The sequence below is a fragment of the Temnothorax americanus genome, unplaced genomic scaffold, assembly GCF_048541705.1.
Source record: "Temnothorax americanus isolate GAGA-0224 unplaced genomic scaffold, ASM4854170v1 Scaffold4, whole genome shotgun sequence".
Lineage (NCBI taxonomy): Eukaryota > Metazoa > Arthropoda > Insecta > Hymenoptera > Formicidae > Temnothorax > Temnothorax americanus.
In genome coordinates, this window is record NW_027509547.1 from 7,399,503 (window position 1) to 7,416,508 (window position 17,006).

General features: G+C 40.3%; 3 protein-coding genes across 4 annotated transcripts; 2 read left to right on the forward strand and 1 right to left on the reverse strand.

Moving 5' to 3' along the window:
* The first annotated feature begins 8,793 nt into the window (after window positions 1-8,793).
* Eogt (EGF-domain O-GlcNAc transferase) lies at window positions 8,794-12,459 on the forward strand. Of its 2 annotated transcripts, none has more exons than XM_077415033.1 (10): window positions 8,794-9,733; window positions 9,954-10,160; window positions 10,277-10,425; window positions 10,504-10,667; window positions 10,751-10,871; window positions 10,968-11,121; window positions 11,202-11,402; window positions 11,486-11,619; window positions 11,696-11,798; window positions 12,027-12,459. In XM_077415033.1, exons 1-10 carry the CDS (start codon window positions 9,554-9,556, stop codon window positions 12,279-12,281), a joined length of 1,668 nt encoding a protein of 555 aa, XP_077271159.1. In that variant the 5' UTR covers window positions 8,794-9,553; the 3' UTR covers window positions 12,282-12,459. The 2 variants fall into 2 exon arrangements, with proteins under 2 accessions (XP_077271159.1, XP_077271160.1); XM_077415034.1 differs by having other exon boundaries at window positions 10,754-10,871.
* Window positions 12,460-12,522: 63 nt separating this feature from the next.
* LOC143902286 (glucosaminyl-phosphatidylinositol-acyltransferase PIGW) lies at window positions 12,523-14,571 on the reverse strand. Its single transcript, XM_077415035.1, has 2 exons — window positions 14,416-14,571; window positions 12,523-14,343 (listed from the first exon to the last, which is right to left on the reverse strand). The coding sequence occupies exon 2, from the start codon at window positions 14,318-14,320 to the stop codon at window positions 12,758-12,760; it is 1,563 nt and encodes a 520-aa protein (XP_077271161.1). The 5' UTR covers window positions 14,321-14,343; window positions 14,416-14,571; the 3' UTR covers window positions 12,523-12,757.
* A 75-nt stretch (window positions 14,572-14,646) lies between these two features.
* Window positions 14,647-16,851, forward strand: LOC143902287 (ATPase WRNIP1). The gene is made up of 3 exons (XM_077415036.1): window positions 14,647-15,263; window positions 15,331-16,168; window positions 16,232-16,851. The coding sequence occupies exons 1-3, from the start codon at window positions 14,943-14,945 to the stop codon at window positions 16,447-16,449; spliced, it is 1,377 nt and encodes a 458-aa protein (XP_077271162.1). The 5' UTR covers window positions 14,647-14,942; the 3' UTR covers window positions 16,450-16,851.
* Window positions 16,852-17,006: the final 155 nt, after the last annotated feature.

A 17,006-nucleotide genomic window follows, 5' to 3' on the forward strand; every position in this document is an offset into this window, starting at 1 on the left:
TTATCGCGTCCGCTTCTGGCTTACAAATATCCCTGGAGATATTTGGAGTTCCATTTCAATTGAAAGAGCGCATAATTTCTCTTATCTCTGATCTCTTACGGTCTTTCCTTAACAATTCGGCGCTTACAATAATGTTTCTTAATGGATTTCGATCGCCCGGTAAAGAAAGTTATGTCGCGCTGCTTTCCGGCATCGGAAATACGATTATGTAGGAATAACCAAGTATAAGCGACTAACTAACTTGTAGCAGTCGGCAAAGCGATAACGCGAGCGAGACAGACGCGGCGCGCGGCGGCTTAAAACATCCGATAAGAAGCACGCGCGCGGGATGCTTAACGATTTCATAAAGGAGATAGTGGCTGAAGGTAGAGCTAATTAAGCGATACAATCCCTGCGTCCTAAGGGCCGTTAAAGCCAACATCAAACGCACGCTTATCCGTGCTGGAAGATACTTAAGATACCACCACCGACCATCGACTCGCCTAATTATGCGTGACACTTTGATGCCTCGCGCTCACCACACGATTCCATTTTTTGGTATATTATTATTTGTATTCGCTGTCACGTAATATCATTCTATTATACGTTAACATTTTATGTTCGTAATTTTATATACTTACATAACTATGTAGTTTTTATATGCTTATAACGTACTATTTTATAATTATCCACAGAATAATGTAATTAATTTCGTTCCTGTCAATTTCCTACGTAAATCATATACTTGGATCATATACTTATCACGATAAAATTTTCAAATTTCCGCTGAATATTACTAAACGGGTTTCGATTATCGGCTTTCGTCAATCCCAAATCGGGGTATCGCGCGCCACACCTTGATCGCACATGCATACATGCATGCGTGTTGCATTGCGTTGTCTCGAGCCTACATAAGAACGTTCACCGGCGATACAGGGTAGATAGGTGGAGTCGGTGTTCCGGACTGGTCGAAGCGGCGTGGACAGGTCCGCAGAGCCAGAAGTTGATCCACGATTATGACCCCGTGCACGGTGCACGCCCCCTTGTTCCTTCGATCTTGCTTGATAACCGGTGCAAGTTCCCGGCCGTGAAACAGTTTTCGGGCCGGGATCGTTTTTGTTGTCGACACGACACGGCCAATCTCCCTCGACACGGAATGTCGCGCGTTACTCCCGTGGACGACCCGCTGGGTCGCCGAATTCCTCGGGGAGTGATCTTGGCGATCCGTACAGACAAACGGTATCGCGAACATCCATCCGAAAGAGCTACTCGCTCCGAACACAATGCCCCATCTTCTTCGAACAAGGGATTTGAGATTTTTAACCGATTATATTTTGACGCCAAACTACCAATGAGAAGTGGCATATATATATAAGAAAGATATATATATCCTAGAAAACTTTCAACGGTAGTTCAATTGCCATTAAGTGAAATAAGTTATGATCTTAGATATTCGTGCGTCACAAATGTAAAATTTATCTGACCGACAAGGTTTTAAACATAACTGTTTTCATCCCGTTAGTTCTGAAATTATACACGTTGCTTGTAGATTGCAACATTATCACAATTATCGTTGTAACGCAGATAATGCGGCGTCATATAAGAGGATTGAAATTCTCTCTTCCTAGCGGGAAGGTCTCGCGCTGCTCTTGACGAATGTTACTCGCGCACGATCGCTTCGTGCGTTTTGCGACATGGAAAGAGCCATTGAATATATACCGTAGCGCATTATGTGTGAGATACGGCGCTTAATGGGGAACTTATTCTAATGTTATATGGTCGCGCGATATGCAGAAATACAAGCTTCTCCGGGCTCGATTTACTAATTACTATGCAGGTCACCTGAAGTTGTCAGGCACCACTTTCGTGGTGAACGCGCGCGTGATATCACATGCAACGAATAGGAATCACGCAGGTGCAACTTGACTCGAGAACCACGCGAGAATTCGCCTTCACCTCCATTCCCCCGTCCCGCCCCTCGGTCTTTTCACAACCTTTCTCTCCTCGCTATCACGAGGAACATGATTCGCACACTTCTCGCGTTTCCATAAAGAGATGAAGAAAGTCGCGTGCATTCCTGGACCGGCGTGTGACCTATGTCACAGAGCGAAATAGAAGTTTCGCGACGCGTAAAAAAGAGGCGGAAGAGCACACCTGTGCTTCTCGCGTCACGTGGGCGTTTCGCGGCAACAAATGCTATTGTGATGTATTCTTGCAGGTTGTTTTTCTTCGCCGTTACGACACCTATGATGATCGTCCTTGATTTTTAAAGAGACATCACGAAGAGACCTCGATACACACGCATTATGAATTACTCATAAAATTTTAATCAAATTAACAGATTAAGACTGAACGTCAGATTCTTGATTTTTTCGTGCGTGCAAAGCTTATAGTTTTAATAAACATAGTTTATATAGTTATAAATTTATGTTAGTTATTAAAAATTATAATAATCGCTAGACTAATTGTTATTATAGTTGGGTTATAGTCTATTGGTCTAATGAGCATAAATTACGTCAGAAGCATTTGTAAAAAAGAATGATGTGTTTAGCAATTGCATATCCTGCTTTCGAGAGGCAAATAACTCTGGGTTACTCCGCATGTTGAGACCACTTTTACGAGGGGGTTTAATAGATTATAAAGACGTTAGAGAGGAACAGTCGGAACTCCTGCCGGCGTATTGCTCAAACTTTTGTAGACTTTCATCGCTCGTTTTCTTTACTGATCAAAGCCTGAAATTCTAAAAGACATTTAAATATGGTACAAACTTGCGTTATTGTTGCCATAATAAATTTTATAAACCGTTAACCGCCTTTTCTTATATTTTTCATATATACAATACTTTATAGGTTTTATGTAAAATATATGAGATATATGTAATGTGAACGTTTACGGAAAAAATTCAGAGAAATAGGATCGTTGACGCGAGTTTTGTCGACGTTCTATCGAAACCGATTCGTGCGGGTGATCGGGAGAAATTGAGCGATCACTTGAATCACGTTGTAAGTACCATTCGTGCGATAATAATCATCCACGGAGACCCGCCGCAACCGTCCTCGTGATTATCCTCCCGAGGAGACACGTGATCCCGACGACTCCGGCCGATCGAGATAAACACGAGCGCCGAGAACGTTATTGACCATCCAGACGCTGTTCATACCCAAGCCGGACCCGCGATCGCGGCGGAATGGAAGCGACGGAGAGGGGCTTTTTTGCAAACACAACGACAACTTGTCCGGCGGTGTTCACGATTCAACCTGGGCTGTGACCTCGACGTCGTAAATTCCGCGTCATAGCGGTTGTCACCGGTTCATCTTTTTACGAGCGTACCACGGCTCGCATTCACGGCACCCTCGAGATGTACTCCGCGTTGCCCAGGGTTCCCCGGATAAGCCGTGAGTTGTTAAAAGGACCTCTTCGACGGGAGGTCCGTGACAGCGACTTGGCACATCCTTCGCGGCGGTCCCGCTGTCGCGTCGCGTCGCGTCGCGTCGTCTGGACTTTGAAGAACTACCGCGGAGATAACTCACGAAGCGACAAGTTATATTTACTCTTCTAGAAACGGATAAGTCCTTGCACGATGGAGACTTTATCGAATTTATTTTGCAACCAAGTCGCTGTCTGTTTCCTGATAACAAGTCATGCTCACTATCTACAACTTTACTGCTATAACAGAAATCTCGACGATAGTCAAGAGCGTACATCACACGAGATTGTATATCCTAATTTCATATGTATATTCTGGAATATGACTCTATCACACGTAATATTATCTTGCGGTTATGAAATATTTCGAAACCGTCAACGCAGATTCGTATAGAGCTACCGTAATAACTGTGCTTCGAACGGTTTTTCGGAATAGGATCTGCTTATCGTGGGGCTAGTTAATGCGACGGCTGATGTGCTCGTCAAGATGGAGGCACTCTTAAGATGCGAGATATGACAAAGTTTTGATTTATAGTCCCGGCGTAATCGATTGGGGAAGTGACGATAATTCGTTAGCGGTGCGGGGCCACGTCGTTGATAGCGACCCGACTCACATTGTCACCCGCGACGACGTTAATGTGACCAAGCCCTCTCTCATTTATAGCGCTTGTATATACGCAGGTACACGACGCGGCTACCGTGTTTTGTGCCCGGCATCTCATTAATATTTCAATTACCAATTCTCGTTTACGATCGTGTTCGCGCGAGGTACAGCGCGAGAGAGGTGAGATTTTTTTGCCTCGAAACGACATATATATGGACCAAAGTTTAATGGGCGATTGCTTTGTCACGGTTCTCTCGTTGAGGACATCTCGATTTGCAACATTCCCGACGAAATTCCAGCTTGAATTTAACACGTAATGAAATGTTTGCTATAATCGCAGCTACTGGATCATTAAGACTCAAATATCTTAAAGTTAATCATTAGTATATTAATTAAATTAATTAATTAATAAAATAATACAATTTTATATAGTTTTATTTTTATAAAATCCTCCCTCCATTTCTCATTTCCTTTCTTCGCGCAATCTATAATCCAATCTGCGCGCCTATATTGCATTACAATGTGTGCATTTGTTGTTTTTTTCTTTATTACAAAAGAAGCATTAAAGCATAAAAAACCATATTGTTTTATTGAATTTTCAGTTCTTCAGTCGTAATTTGATTTGAAAGCTTGCAAAAGTTAATAAATTTAAAAAATATAATATTTTAATTAAAAGTACAAAGATGGTGTTGACGCAATTCGTAAAGGTGACAAAGAAATTATTCGTTTCTGCATTTTCTCTTTATATGTGCAATTCACGATTAAATATCCGCACGGAGGATTTCGGCGCGAGTTATTCGATGCCAATGCGCACTTTCGAAAGCAGTCGGTCTTGAATTAAAGGTCCCCCGTGAACGAAACTTTAAACCCACTTCGCCGGCCCTCATGCAATAATTTAAGCTTCGCGCGTTCCTGGCGTGCTCGCGACATCGGGAATCGCAACCCGGTGACCCTGTCGACACATAGAAATAAATCGCGCACCGAGTCACGAAGAAAATTCGTGGTGGAACTCTCTTGGAGGCGAGAAAGAATGACACGAAGGAACGTCCGCTTGCCCTCGCCGGCGGATCGACGACGCCGAGCCGCGCATTTAATCGTTCCGCTACGTAATTAATTGGGTCTGGTAACGAGCTCCGTATACGGAGATTTGCGAGACTCGCTGGTGGAATTGCAAACATTTATCATCTATTAATTAAGCGATTAGTCCGTGGTGTCGCGCTAACGAGAAAGTCAGTGCGTGGAAGGGAATTCTTTTCGCACGAGCGCCGTCGGGCAATTTCTGTAGCACTAGTCGGTAGCTCAATAGAACTGGAATTTCGAGCGTGCATAATTGTAAACGTTGGAAGATCCGATAATCAATGGTTTATTGATCCCCGAGAAATAACTTATTATTTCCCATCATCTGTCGCGGAGAGTCAACGATATATTCAGGCCGCTACTCGATTTATGTTTTCGCTCTCCGTCGATTTTCTACGCTTTCTGTTTCTTACGTTCTTCGGCACCGACGACGCGACGATCTGTTTACGTAGCGTTTGAACGCTTCATTGATTCGATTCGATGGATATAGCGTGCTATCGAAACGACTCGATGATAATAAGTCATCTCCGCACAGCTCGTCACAAGGCTGCAATGTGAGGCTCGAGTATTATTGTATTCAACTCGCGGTTCTATCTAGCAGGAAAAGTCGGCAATCGCCATACTTTACGTCTACGGATACGCATTGAAATGAGCGCGTGGGTGGCGCAGAGAAAAGACGCAGGTAGATTCACGGAAGAATGTACACGGCGCTTTGCGTTTTCGCGCAGATCGGCGCGAGAGATCTCCCGTAACATCTCCGCGAGGATGTTGGGGAAAGTCCGCGCTTCTTTTCGGCACTCGTGGATGCACTCGCTCGTGAAACGGGGACTTGTATTCGTCGGCGAACTTTTTCGGTGGCGTACGTGTGGGTGACTCGAAGCGTTCCCGTTTCGCAAGACGTTGCGGTTGCAATGTGACGCGTAGCCCCCGCGATTTTCTCCGACGGGAGGAACCGCGAGGTCTACGGGGAACATTATAGCGTTGATTTTCGCGTAGGTTGACACCGGGCTCTCGACTGTGTGACACGCGGCGCCAACGTGGCGGCGCGGCGACGGTTGGACGTTACGCCGATGTCACGGTGCTCGTATTATTGCCCGCGCGTTGCGTTTCTGCGGAAACGCCGGGGTCCCCCGTTTATCAGCGGCCCGTTGCGAAAATCGCCGTTGCGTCGTCACAAAATCAACCTGGCGACGCAATATACGTCGCCGGCGCGATTCTTACCGCGGCCGCGACGCCGAAGAAATTTTACGACGAACGCCGTGACTTAAACGACAGCAATCAGTAGTTCCAATGGTCATAACTATACATGTGAAGCTTAATAGCTCCGCTTATTTTCAGGGATGTAAACCGGTTTCGCTTGTGGATTGCCTGTTTTCCGGTACTGTGACGCGACAATGAGCGATATGTTTATAATTGCATTCATATTGTTCATTCCTTCTCTGTCTGCGATCCGGAAAATATAGCATTTAATTCTCAATAGCTATAAATATCTGCCGTTAATATGTTTATAAATAATGTTATGCAATAACGGAATGGAACGTAATACATAAGATCGATATATAACCATGATGTCTACTACGCTTATGTCTACATGTGTACACTGCGTTATTTGTATACGTAGCCCCTCGTTAAAATATCAATGAAATATCTTAGATGTTTGTCAAAAGACGACGAATTGTCACGTAAATTATCACGTTGCAACTAAAGACATATCTCAGAAAGATAATGCGATCATGCCGTGACTACTCCGATCGGAGAAAATCATCTTAACGATCCACGACGACAAAAGATTTACAAGAAGAAATAAAGTTGGGCATACCGGTATAAATAGCGAGGTACCGTTGCGACCGTATCGCTACCTGAGGGTCGGGGTGATGCGATCGTGATCGATGTAGATCGTTCTTTCGATCTATCTGCGGCAATCCGTGCCCATAGGCAGGCCGGTGTGTCTCCACCGGCCGATCGGCAACAATCTACATATACCGGTAAACTACGCGACGTTTTTACGTACACACATAGCGAGAGACCTTCGTATATATACAAGTGAATAAGTTATACATGCATATATAAATGTAAAACATTTGTATAGCGAGATCTGTTTCCGGGTCACGCTACGGCAGGTTGACGCGCCAAAGATATCGACGCTATTGTCTCTCGTGCCCGATATCGGCGATCCTCTCGCATCGATTAGCATTGATTTGTGGATCATCGTGATTGGCCTGCGGGACTAGCGCGGCCAATGCCGATTTATTCGGATATGTAGATGGACAGTTGTTACGGTGATTTTCCGTTTTGCGAACGATCATAGATAATCAGTCAATTCGCTCGCGGTTAGACAAGATCGAGATCGCTCGGTCGTAGACGTAGATCTCACGCATAGGATTCGTCATGCCTCGATATCTCAATAGTCAAGTTGTATATCTGCGCTATCGCAACTGAACACTTAAGATTTGGTTGCGTAACGCACGGGGTGTCCGCAAATTCTAATTCGCCGCGGCGTCAACATTGAGAAGAAAAGAGAACAATGGGTGTCGCTCAAAGTTAAAATAAGTTCTGTAGATTTGAATCCGCGCTCTCCTTTCGCCGCTGGCTACGGTCTATGTAGCTTTAATTGTATCGCAACGATCTCTTGTGTGAACCGAGAAAGACACCTGCGCGACCAACGAGAGTCGCAGCTGATATCCGAGTCTTCCAGATTGCGTAACGATTCATGCCTAACAAAGTGTGGGACTCGGTGTATTAGAGCCGGTAAACGCGCGGGGACCCTTAGATTCAACTCGTACCTCTTTCTTTCTCCGACGAGCGAAATCGTATAAACCGCGAAGATAAGATCTACCTCGACCACGCCTCGGGAGAAGGATCGAACTGTCTCTTCCGTATACGTCGAAATTGTTTTTGACGTATCCCGCGAGGATTAGCATAAGGTGCGTCTCGCAGGCTTATTGTCTCAGGGTTTTGCATTTCATTTACGTAAGAGCATGATGCATAACAGAAGCCATCATTCGACACTAACTAACGTTAGACAATAGTCTGCACCAAACGATTCCTTATCGGAGCCCGCTTCATTTCACGCTTATACTCTAATAATATTGTAATTTTCATTACGTACACGTAATGCAAAGCATGCAAATCTTTAATATAGTCTACTAAAGAATACCCCTAATAGAGAATACGGAAAATAAATTCACATTATATAACATAAAGTTTACGTTCTAAGATTTTCGCAATTATTAATTCTAATTTTATATCGAGAGATATACAATGTCAATGTTTAATATTAATCTAATTAATATTTGTGACGGTCAACTACCTATTTTTCTACAATGTATAAATAAAAATTGAAACACTTTCACCTAATGCAATTTCAATTTCTTAGCAATAATAACTGCAACCGCACTCTTACGTTTTTCTGCGTTACTCTTAAATATTATCTCTAGCAGATACTTTTATCCACAATAGATATTCTTTTCTACATTATTTTGTATTGTATTAATTTCTATTATATATTGTTGTACTATTTATCTGCTATAGATATTGTAATGACTACTCCGAAACGTTACTATCATATATTAATCTTTTCTACTAATGTGCTGATAGTTATATATCGGTAGTAGATAGAAGAAATTATTCGTCTTCTCTACTTTGCCGAGACTCTGTGGGTAATACCGATACTCATTCATATTATGGGAAGAAACTCACAGAGGGACTCAAATCAGTTAAAAGAATGCTTTCCCATAAAACCCACAAGATCCACAAAATACTCTGGTTCAAAAATTTAAACTTGCAGACGCTAAAGTCATGTGAATCAAATAAGAGTTGCTCAAGGGTGCTTCAATTCTTTATTTCGGCCTAATTACTCCACTCGGAAAAGAGAATCGTTCAAACTGTGATCACAAATAACATCCTTGACAGTGACAGTGTATACGGCCATGTTGCAAACGTGTTAAACAGCTGACCGTGAGAAAGATAACTGGAAGACTTTTTTCGTCTATTCATGAGGGATTTCAATGTTTAAAAAAAAATACATTTTAATACTGTCATCAAGAACATAGAATTATTAAAGTTAGCAAGACTCCCTGTGATTATTTGAAAGAAAATGCTGCCACGTACTCCGTATTCAGACGGATCTGCATTATCGATCCGAGGGGTCGAAAAACGCCGGCGTATTATTTAGGAAATAAGAAATATTAAAACTTCGCTTCTTCGCGGCTGCTCAAGGCGAGCCAGTGCGTAATTTCTATGATGTGAGCTGACTCACATCTCGCACGTAGTAAGTTAAGTATCGCCTCTCACCGTATCTCCGCACAGGTTCCACGCATGTGTTTTAATGCGCGGGTTGTGAGGTCATACACCCACCTTCACAGGTGGTTCGTTTTTCATTCAAACCGTGCAGAACGTTGTAAGACGAACGCGCAACGAACGTCTTAACAATATCCGGTCGGTTCTAGTAAAGTTTCTTTTTACACAATGATCATGAGGACGTTGTTCGCGGTTCATCCTGTGTCACTGGTGCTTGTATTTACGGTCACTGCCATTGGCGGCAATTACACAGATATCAATCTACCGCACGAGCATGTCAAGTATTACTTCAATTCTTTTCCCACGGTAGCAGAAAAATGCCGCAATGATGCGACGTGTCCATATAAGGTAAGATTATATTTAATATTAAATTCTTGACATATTTTTTTCATTTTGTATAATATTTAAAACATATTATATACAATTTTATTTAAAAATTGATTTCTGTGGATTTCGCATTTACATAATATAATATTATTCACATATTCATCTGAATTAAAAAATTCTTGAACATTTTTTACATGATTTATATAATTCATTAAAAGTTTCAAATTTATAATACATTCAGGATAGTCTCGATACTAAAGCCTGTTGGGGCTACGAGGAAGATTGCAAAGCAGAAAATGCTTTTTCCATTCCGCATTGTCCAGGCGATCACAAGGGCTGGGTCGCTACAAAGAGAGCTCAGTTAGATACATATTACGCGCAAGGCGATTTCGGATACGTGCGGGACCAAAGGAAAAAGATGATGCTTTTATGTGAACCATTATTTGTGGTGAGTTTACTATATAATTATTTATAATATATTACTCACGATATGAATCTGAGGTCATACGCGAAACGCAAAAAGATAATAAACTTGATATCTTGATCGGATTTTACTTTTTTCAGGATGATTCATCCTTGGAGTGTTCGGAACATATGCGGTTCTGCAGAGCGAGAAACGTGATGCTAAATTTCACCGATTTGCTGAATCGAAAGGAACCCATACGATACAAAATGGATGTATTAAAAGAAGGTGAAATTGGTGGCTACTGCACGTGAGTGAATATCAGCGAGCAAAACAGATCATCTATACGAGGAATTGGAAAGTGTCTAACTCTCTCTTCTGCGATCAGGCTGAACGAAAAAAGATTACAAGAAAACGCAGATCATATCAGTCCATTACAGAGTTGGGGACCAGAATTACGAAACTTTCGCAAATTACATCACCGGCCGATTGTCCACGGCGACTGTGATGTCGTCATTGAGAAACCGACTTTTATAATGAAGATAGATGCCAGTAAGTTTGAAGGCATTTGCAAAAAGAATGTCAGATAAATTACGGTTCACATTCGCCACTTCGTTAAAGTCGCTTTGTTTCAGTAGTAAACATGTATCATCACTTTTGCGATTTTTTCAACTTGTACGCATCATTGCACGTGAATCTCTCGCACCCATCTGCCTTCGATAAAGATAATCATATATTGATTTGGGAAAGTTATAGGTAACAAGCATAAAACAAATCATAAAACGAAATTGACACAAACACGTAAAATGAAGATTACGACCCGTTAGATACTGAACTACATTTTGCTTTTAGCTATCGATCGGCGTTCCAAGATACCTTCGAAGTATTTACGAGAAATCCATTATGGGATTTAAAAACATTTCGAGGCGAAACAGTGTGCTTCAGGAACTTGGTGTTTCCTTTACTGCCGCGAATGATTTTCGGCCTATTCTACAATACACCACTAGTACTATCGTTGTATATCATTTCACCGAGATGCTCCATACTCCAAAAAAGAATATCAATTATTAGAAAATATTGTTTCAGATTTATGGCTGTGAAAAATCCGGATTGTTCAAAGCTTTTGGTGATCATGTGTTGCATCGACTTCAAATACCTCTTCATCAAAGGAAAGATCGGAGAATTCGTGTGACATTGCTGAGTAGAGATACGCAGTACAGAAAGATTTTAAACGAAAATGAACTGGTAAACGCTTTGAAGGAGAACCCGGAGTATAAAGTTAGGAAGGTAATACTCCGATAGAAAAATTTAATTATCTTTAACATTCTGTTATATGTCAATAAACGTGTCACAACACGTTCTTTTTGCAGGTGGTGTATAATAAAAATGTATCGTTCAAAAAGCAGTTAGAAATTACTAGAAATTCTGATATTTTTATCGGTATTCATGGCGCTGGCTTAACGCATTTAATGTTTCTACCTGATTATGCAGCAGTGTTCGAAATGTAAGATCTGTTATGAAACATTAAAAAGTATATGATTGTGAATAGTGGAATCATATATATCAATTATTTTCCGCAGATACAATTGCGAAGATCCTAATTGCTACAAAGATCTTGCACGGTTGAGGGGTGTAAAATATTTCACATGGAAAGATACGTCAAAATTAGTGCAACAAGACCCGGTATGTCCGTACAGATTTTTCGCTAAAATAATATATAAGGTTTGATAACTTAGTTTTATTATAATCAAAGAAAAATTTGGTAATAAATAAGAGCGATACTATAATAGATATTCGTGACATTTTTGTAAGTCTTTTCTATTCTATTTTATTTCCTCACTGATTTAAACTATGATTAAAGTTTTGTCATTAAATGTAAACATGCATACTTAAACAGTTTGTAATTTACAGGGGACACATCCTGATGGCGGAGCACACGCCAAGTTTACAAACTACAGCTTCGACGTTAAAGAATTTCTCAGAATTGTTTCGCTTGCAAGAAATCACGTGAAGCACCACAATGCATTTAGGAAGTTTAACAATTCTCATGGCAAAATACAAAATGACACTAAGACGACGGATAATGAAGATTTAGTACAACCTTCCAATGCTAAAGAACCGATACGATTACAAAAATCTGATATATTATCCAAAGATGAATTATGAACAGGACTCTTAGGCACTAAATTAAGACGATATAAGGTATGGTAACAGAACGTGATCTAAAATGCATTTGTTGATCGAATTTCTTATATACTTAGTACTAGTTTTATACTAATGTATACATACTTTATTTTGATAAATAAAATAAATGCGTGATAGATCGCGATATGTCTGTGTTGCATTTGGCAGTACTTTCTCTTAATTATTAATTCGTAGTTAAGTTTACATATACGATATCTGTATATAATATTTAATTACATATCTATATTTGGCCACATGAAAACTATAACGTAATCTTTCTCTATAAGGAAAAACAAAAAATATATTAACAAAATTCACTGTACACGTTTTAATATAATCACATGTAATGTCATTAACAAAGACTTATGGAAGAATATTGTTATCAGCAAGATCGTCAAAATCTCGATCAAACATTGTAAATTCATTAAAATTGACTCATTACCATTTTTGCATATACTTCACAGTTTGATCGGTATCTTGAGCCTATAAAGTATCAATGTTGAAAGTATACTCACAGCCATATATATAATTAATATTAATAGAGCCACCAATTGTTTGGCATATAACGTATGCATTGACATATTGACAAGACCAGTCGCAACGTTACTAACAAGAAAAAAGAACAGGCCGTTGTAATTTACAGCATTAAAAATATCTAAAGATCTCCTGATTACACATTCATCATTTTCCTCTCTCTCACTCTCCACATGTTTCTTTAAATTCAAACGCAAATTTTTACGCAATTTCTCTGTTTTGCTTTCAATCCTAGACTCGTTTATCGCGCAATCAGTTATATCTAACACAATCTCTACGAGCAGCAACAAACTAAGTAGCGTAGTTGTTAGAATTACTATCCACATGCAGTACCCGGCATTGGCTAATCTTCTTGAAATCTTAAAATCGCAGAATAACGTCGTGATGCAAGTTTGTGCGGAGATCAAAGACAATTTAATACACAGCAACATAGACTCATTGTAGCGCACTCCAAATTCAAAACCATACAGTTTCACAGAAACATTCATATTCGATCTCGTGTGCGAACTTTGATATGTCGAATGTATCAATCTTCCAATAGCTACGCCAACAAAATACAGTCCTACGTAACCGGGTACGGAAATTAGGCCCTCTCGATTGGCAGAGATAAAGTCGTCTCTCGGCCCGTCCCACGCCAAAACCCACGTCTTTAAACCTTTGAAGCTCATAGTGTATTCGTGCATCCACAATATCCATATACCTGAGAGTAATGAATACTTCGAGCTAATACTGCTGATAATCAAGCTAGTGAACAACTTGACGATAGCTAAAGTTATAAAAAAGTTCCAATGAACGCCGTACTCAGTAACGTGCTTCTGATATCCTATGTACTCGACTACTGCGAAACGTCCGAAGCCCAACACCAAGAGGGGCACGCAACTTCGGAAGCAATTTTTCATATTTCTCGTCAAAGTTTCCTGAAATCCTCCTCGACGAAAGGTAGACAAGTCTCGAGCCTCTGGCGCGACCAACGCATTTGCCAATATGAACAACCCGACACCCGTATCCATTAGACTGTATCCAAACGCTTCTGTCTTGGCGAACTTGCGTGGAAAGATACGAAAATCGACGGCTAATATGCAAATCGCAGTAATAATGTTAGTCAACGCGCGAAAATTAGTTATGAAGGGCCTTTTGCCGGTAACCGGCCGCACAGTTAAATTCGGGAGATTAATCCCCTTGTTCAGCAGCAGCATTATGTTTAGCAGAGAGATCGATATCATTATCACGCATACGCTACCGATGTGTCCCGATAATGTCGTACAGCACAAGATAGTCGGGATGACGGTTAGCATGAACTCTATGACGACTCTCACATTTTCGTGGGTGTACTTCTTAAGGATTCCCAGAGTCGTTGTTGCCAATAAGACGCCGCATACGGATGGTAGAAGCGTGAAAATCACCTCTTGCGGTGTCGTGCCCCCGTGATTGGAAACGAACGCTTCTTGCTCGAGTCGGTATTGTTCCTTGCTCACCGGCGGCGTCATCGCCGAATCGAATTTCAGGCATTCTACGAGCGTGCCCAACCCAGCTATAATTTTGCGCATTTAAAGAAAGTATACCTGACAAATAAAGAACTTACGGTTGCTCGGATGATCTCCCCGTTAATTCATTACTCGCGTGTTTCGTCACGAGTGTGATAAATATTCATTAAACGCCAATTCTGCACGAAAAGTTTGATATCAATGTTGTATGTACATACATGACACATGTTTATATGAACATGTGTCATGTATGTACAACATTGATATCAAACATTGCCGTAGATGGCAGCACTTTGCCTTTTTTATTAATAATTATTCTACTGTGCGCGATTTGACGAGAAAGAATATATCAATGAATTCAGTGGTCTTTCATTAATTGTCAAAGTTGTGTGAAAACGTCGTCTTATGATTATTGCAATAGAATGTGATTAATTTAATTACATATTATGTTAAAAAACGATACATGATAATATCGCTGTAATGGAAAAAATAATACGCATAATATTTTTTATTTATTAATATTAGCGTACCTATCGTTATCTGCTGTTTGTTCGAATATTTAAACAAGTATGTATATTTGGTACATAAACAGAGAATGACATAACCAAAAAAAAAACGGAGTTACATGGAAGTGAAAACTAAGAGGTCATTTCCTTTTGATGAGGATTTTGCCACGAATAATCAAGTGAAAAAATTTAAAGTACATATTAATGAAACGCGGAACAGTATCAACAATATGTCTGAGCATAATTTTACAAAACGTTCCAAAGTACAATTCTCAGAGGCATCGAAACGTGTTTCACTGGTCGAAAAGATGAGGCCAACGAGTATTGCGGCTTATGTGGGACAGAAACAAATTATTGGCCCAGACACTGTTTTGAGCTACTTATTGGAAAAAGGAGAAATTTCTAGCATGATATTCTGGGGCCCACATGGATGTGGAAAGGTAAAGCTAGTTTTACTCTTCATTTTTACAGTTGCCTTGTAATAACCATCTACAATTTATGTTTCAGACATCCTTGACGAATATAATAGCATGTTTAAGCAGAGAATTAACGAGCAACAACGTGCACATTGTGAATCTATCTGCAGCCAATTCCGGTGTAAAAAGCATAAGGGAAGCTGTTACCGCAGCGAAGAACAAATCAAAATTCGGATGCAAGACCATTGTCTTCATGGATGAAATTCATTGTTTCAATAAGCTTCAGCAAGATATATTCCTGCCACACGTAGAGGCAGGAACGTTCACTTTAATTGGGTGTACCACCGAAAATCCGTCTTACAGTTTAAATCCAGCTCTGTTAAGTCGCTGTCGCGTATTTGTGTTAAGTAAATTAACGGAACGCAATGTAACAGAGATTCTTCATAAGGCAATAGAGTGCATAAATGGTGGCACGCTCGATGCACAAGAAAAAGAACTGACAAACAGCAGAAAACAGATTAAATTTCACTCCAATACAAAACACAAATTTCATGTTGATAATAATACAGTACAGTGGCTAGCAGAAGCATGCGATGGCGATGCACGTGTAGCTCTGAATGCTTTAGAATTAGCAACGCTTGCGAATCAGGCAGATGGAGCAAAAGTATCATACAATAATAAGATAACAATAACTCTGAAAGATATTAAGGAAGGTTTAATAAAAACGCATGTGCTTTCTGAAAAAGAAACCAATCAGAGCCATCACATGTATTCGGCGCTTCATAAATCAATAAGAGCTGGCAAGGCAAGTGCTTCCCTGTACTGGATGGCTAGAATTATGGCAGCTAAGGAAGATCCGGTAAACATTGCGAGACGGCTGGTTAGAATATCTAGTGAAGACATTGGTCTAGCGGATCCAGACGCTTTAGGTAAAGAAACGAAATCTATTTTTCATAGTGTACATGTAACTAAAGTGTGTTTTAAAAATTCAGGTGTAGCTGTTCATACAATGCATGGCTGTCAAATGATTGGTATGCCAGAGTGTGACGTGCTTTTGGGACAATGCACGGTTTACTTAGCGAAAGCACCGAAGTCTCGATCGATATACAATGCATTAAAAGCAGCTGAGAAAATGATTTCGGAATGTAAAGGTCCTCAACCTCCCGTGCCATTACATATGAGACATAACTCAGCGGACAAAGCTATATAGAGTAGATTCGATAAAATTTACTTTGTTCTTTGCGCGATCATTACTAATTTATCGTTTTTGTAATAATAAATTTTTATAACAAATCTTTGTCTTGTAAATATTAGTAATTTAACAAACCAAGAAAGTGTGGAATCTGTTTATTTATAGAACGCAGTGTACCGATATTTTTCAAGAAAAGCAGAGCTTGTAAATAATTAAGACTTATATTTCGTACGCCCTTTTGTTATACATTTATATCTAGTTGGTTAAAGAAACCATCAACCTCCAACATTTAAGCAAATTAAGCCAAAATTATTATCTCCCTATTCTAACCTGAGATTGAGTGATTGCAATTGTCAGGCTGAGCATGCTTAATCGATACATTCATCATTTGTTATTCTATCAATTTAATAAATTATTTAACTATCAATTCGCACTCACCTATTTGCAAACCTTTGTAATCTCTCCCGGCATGTTACAATTTACAATGCGATGTCGTGGATACAGGTTTAATATTAGCGCGCCGCTGCGCTGGTGCAACTGACCAATGATGTTAGGTACTCTACATGCAAACCACC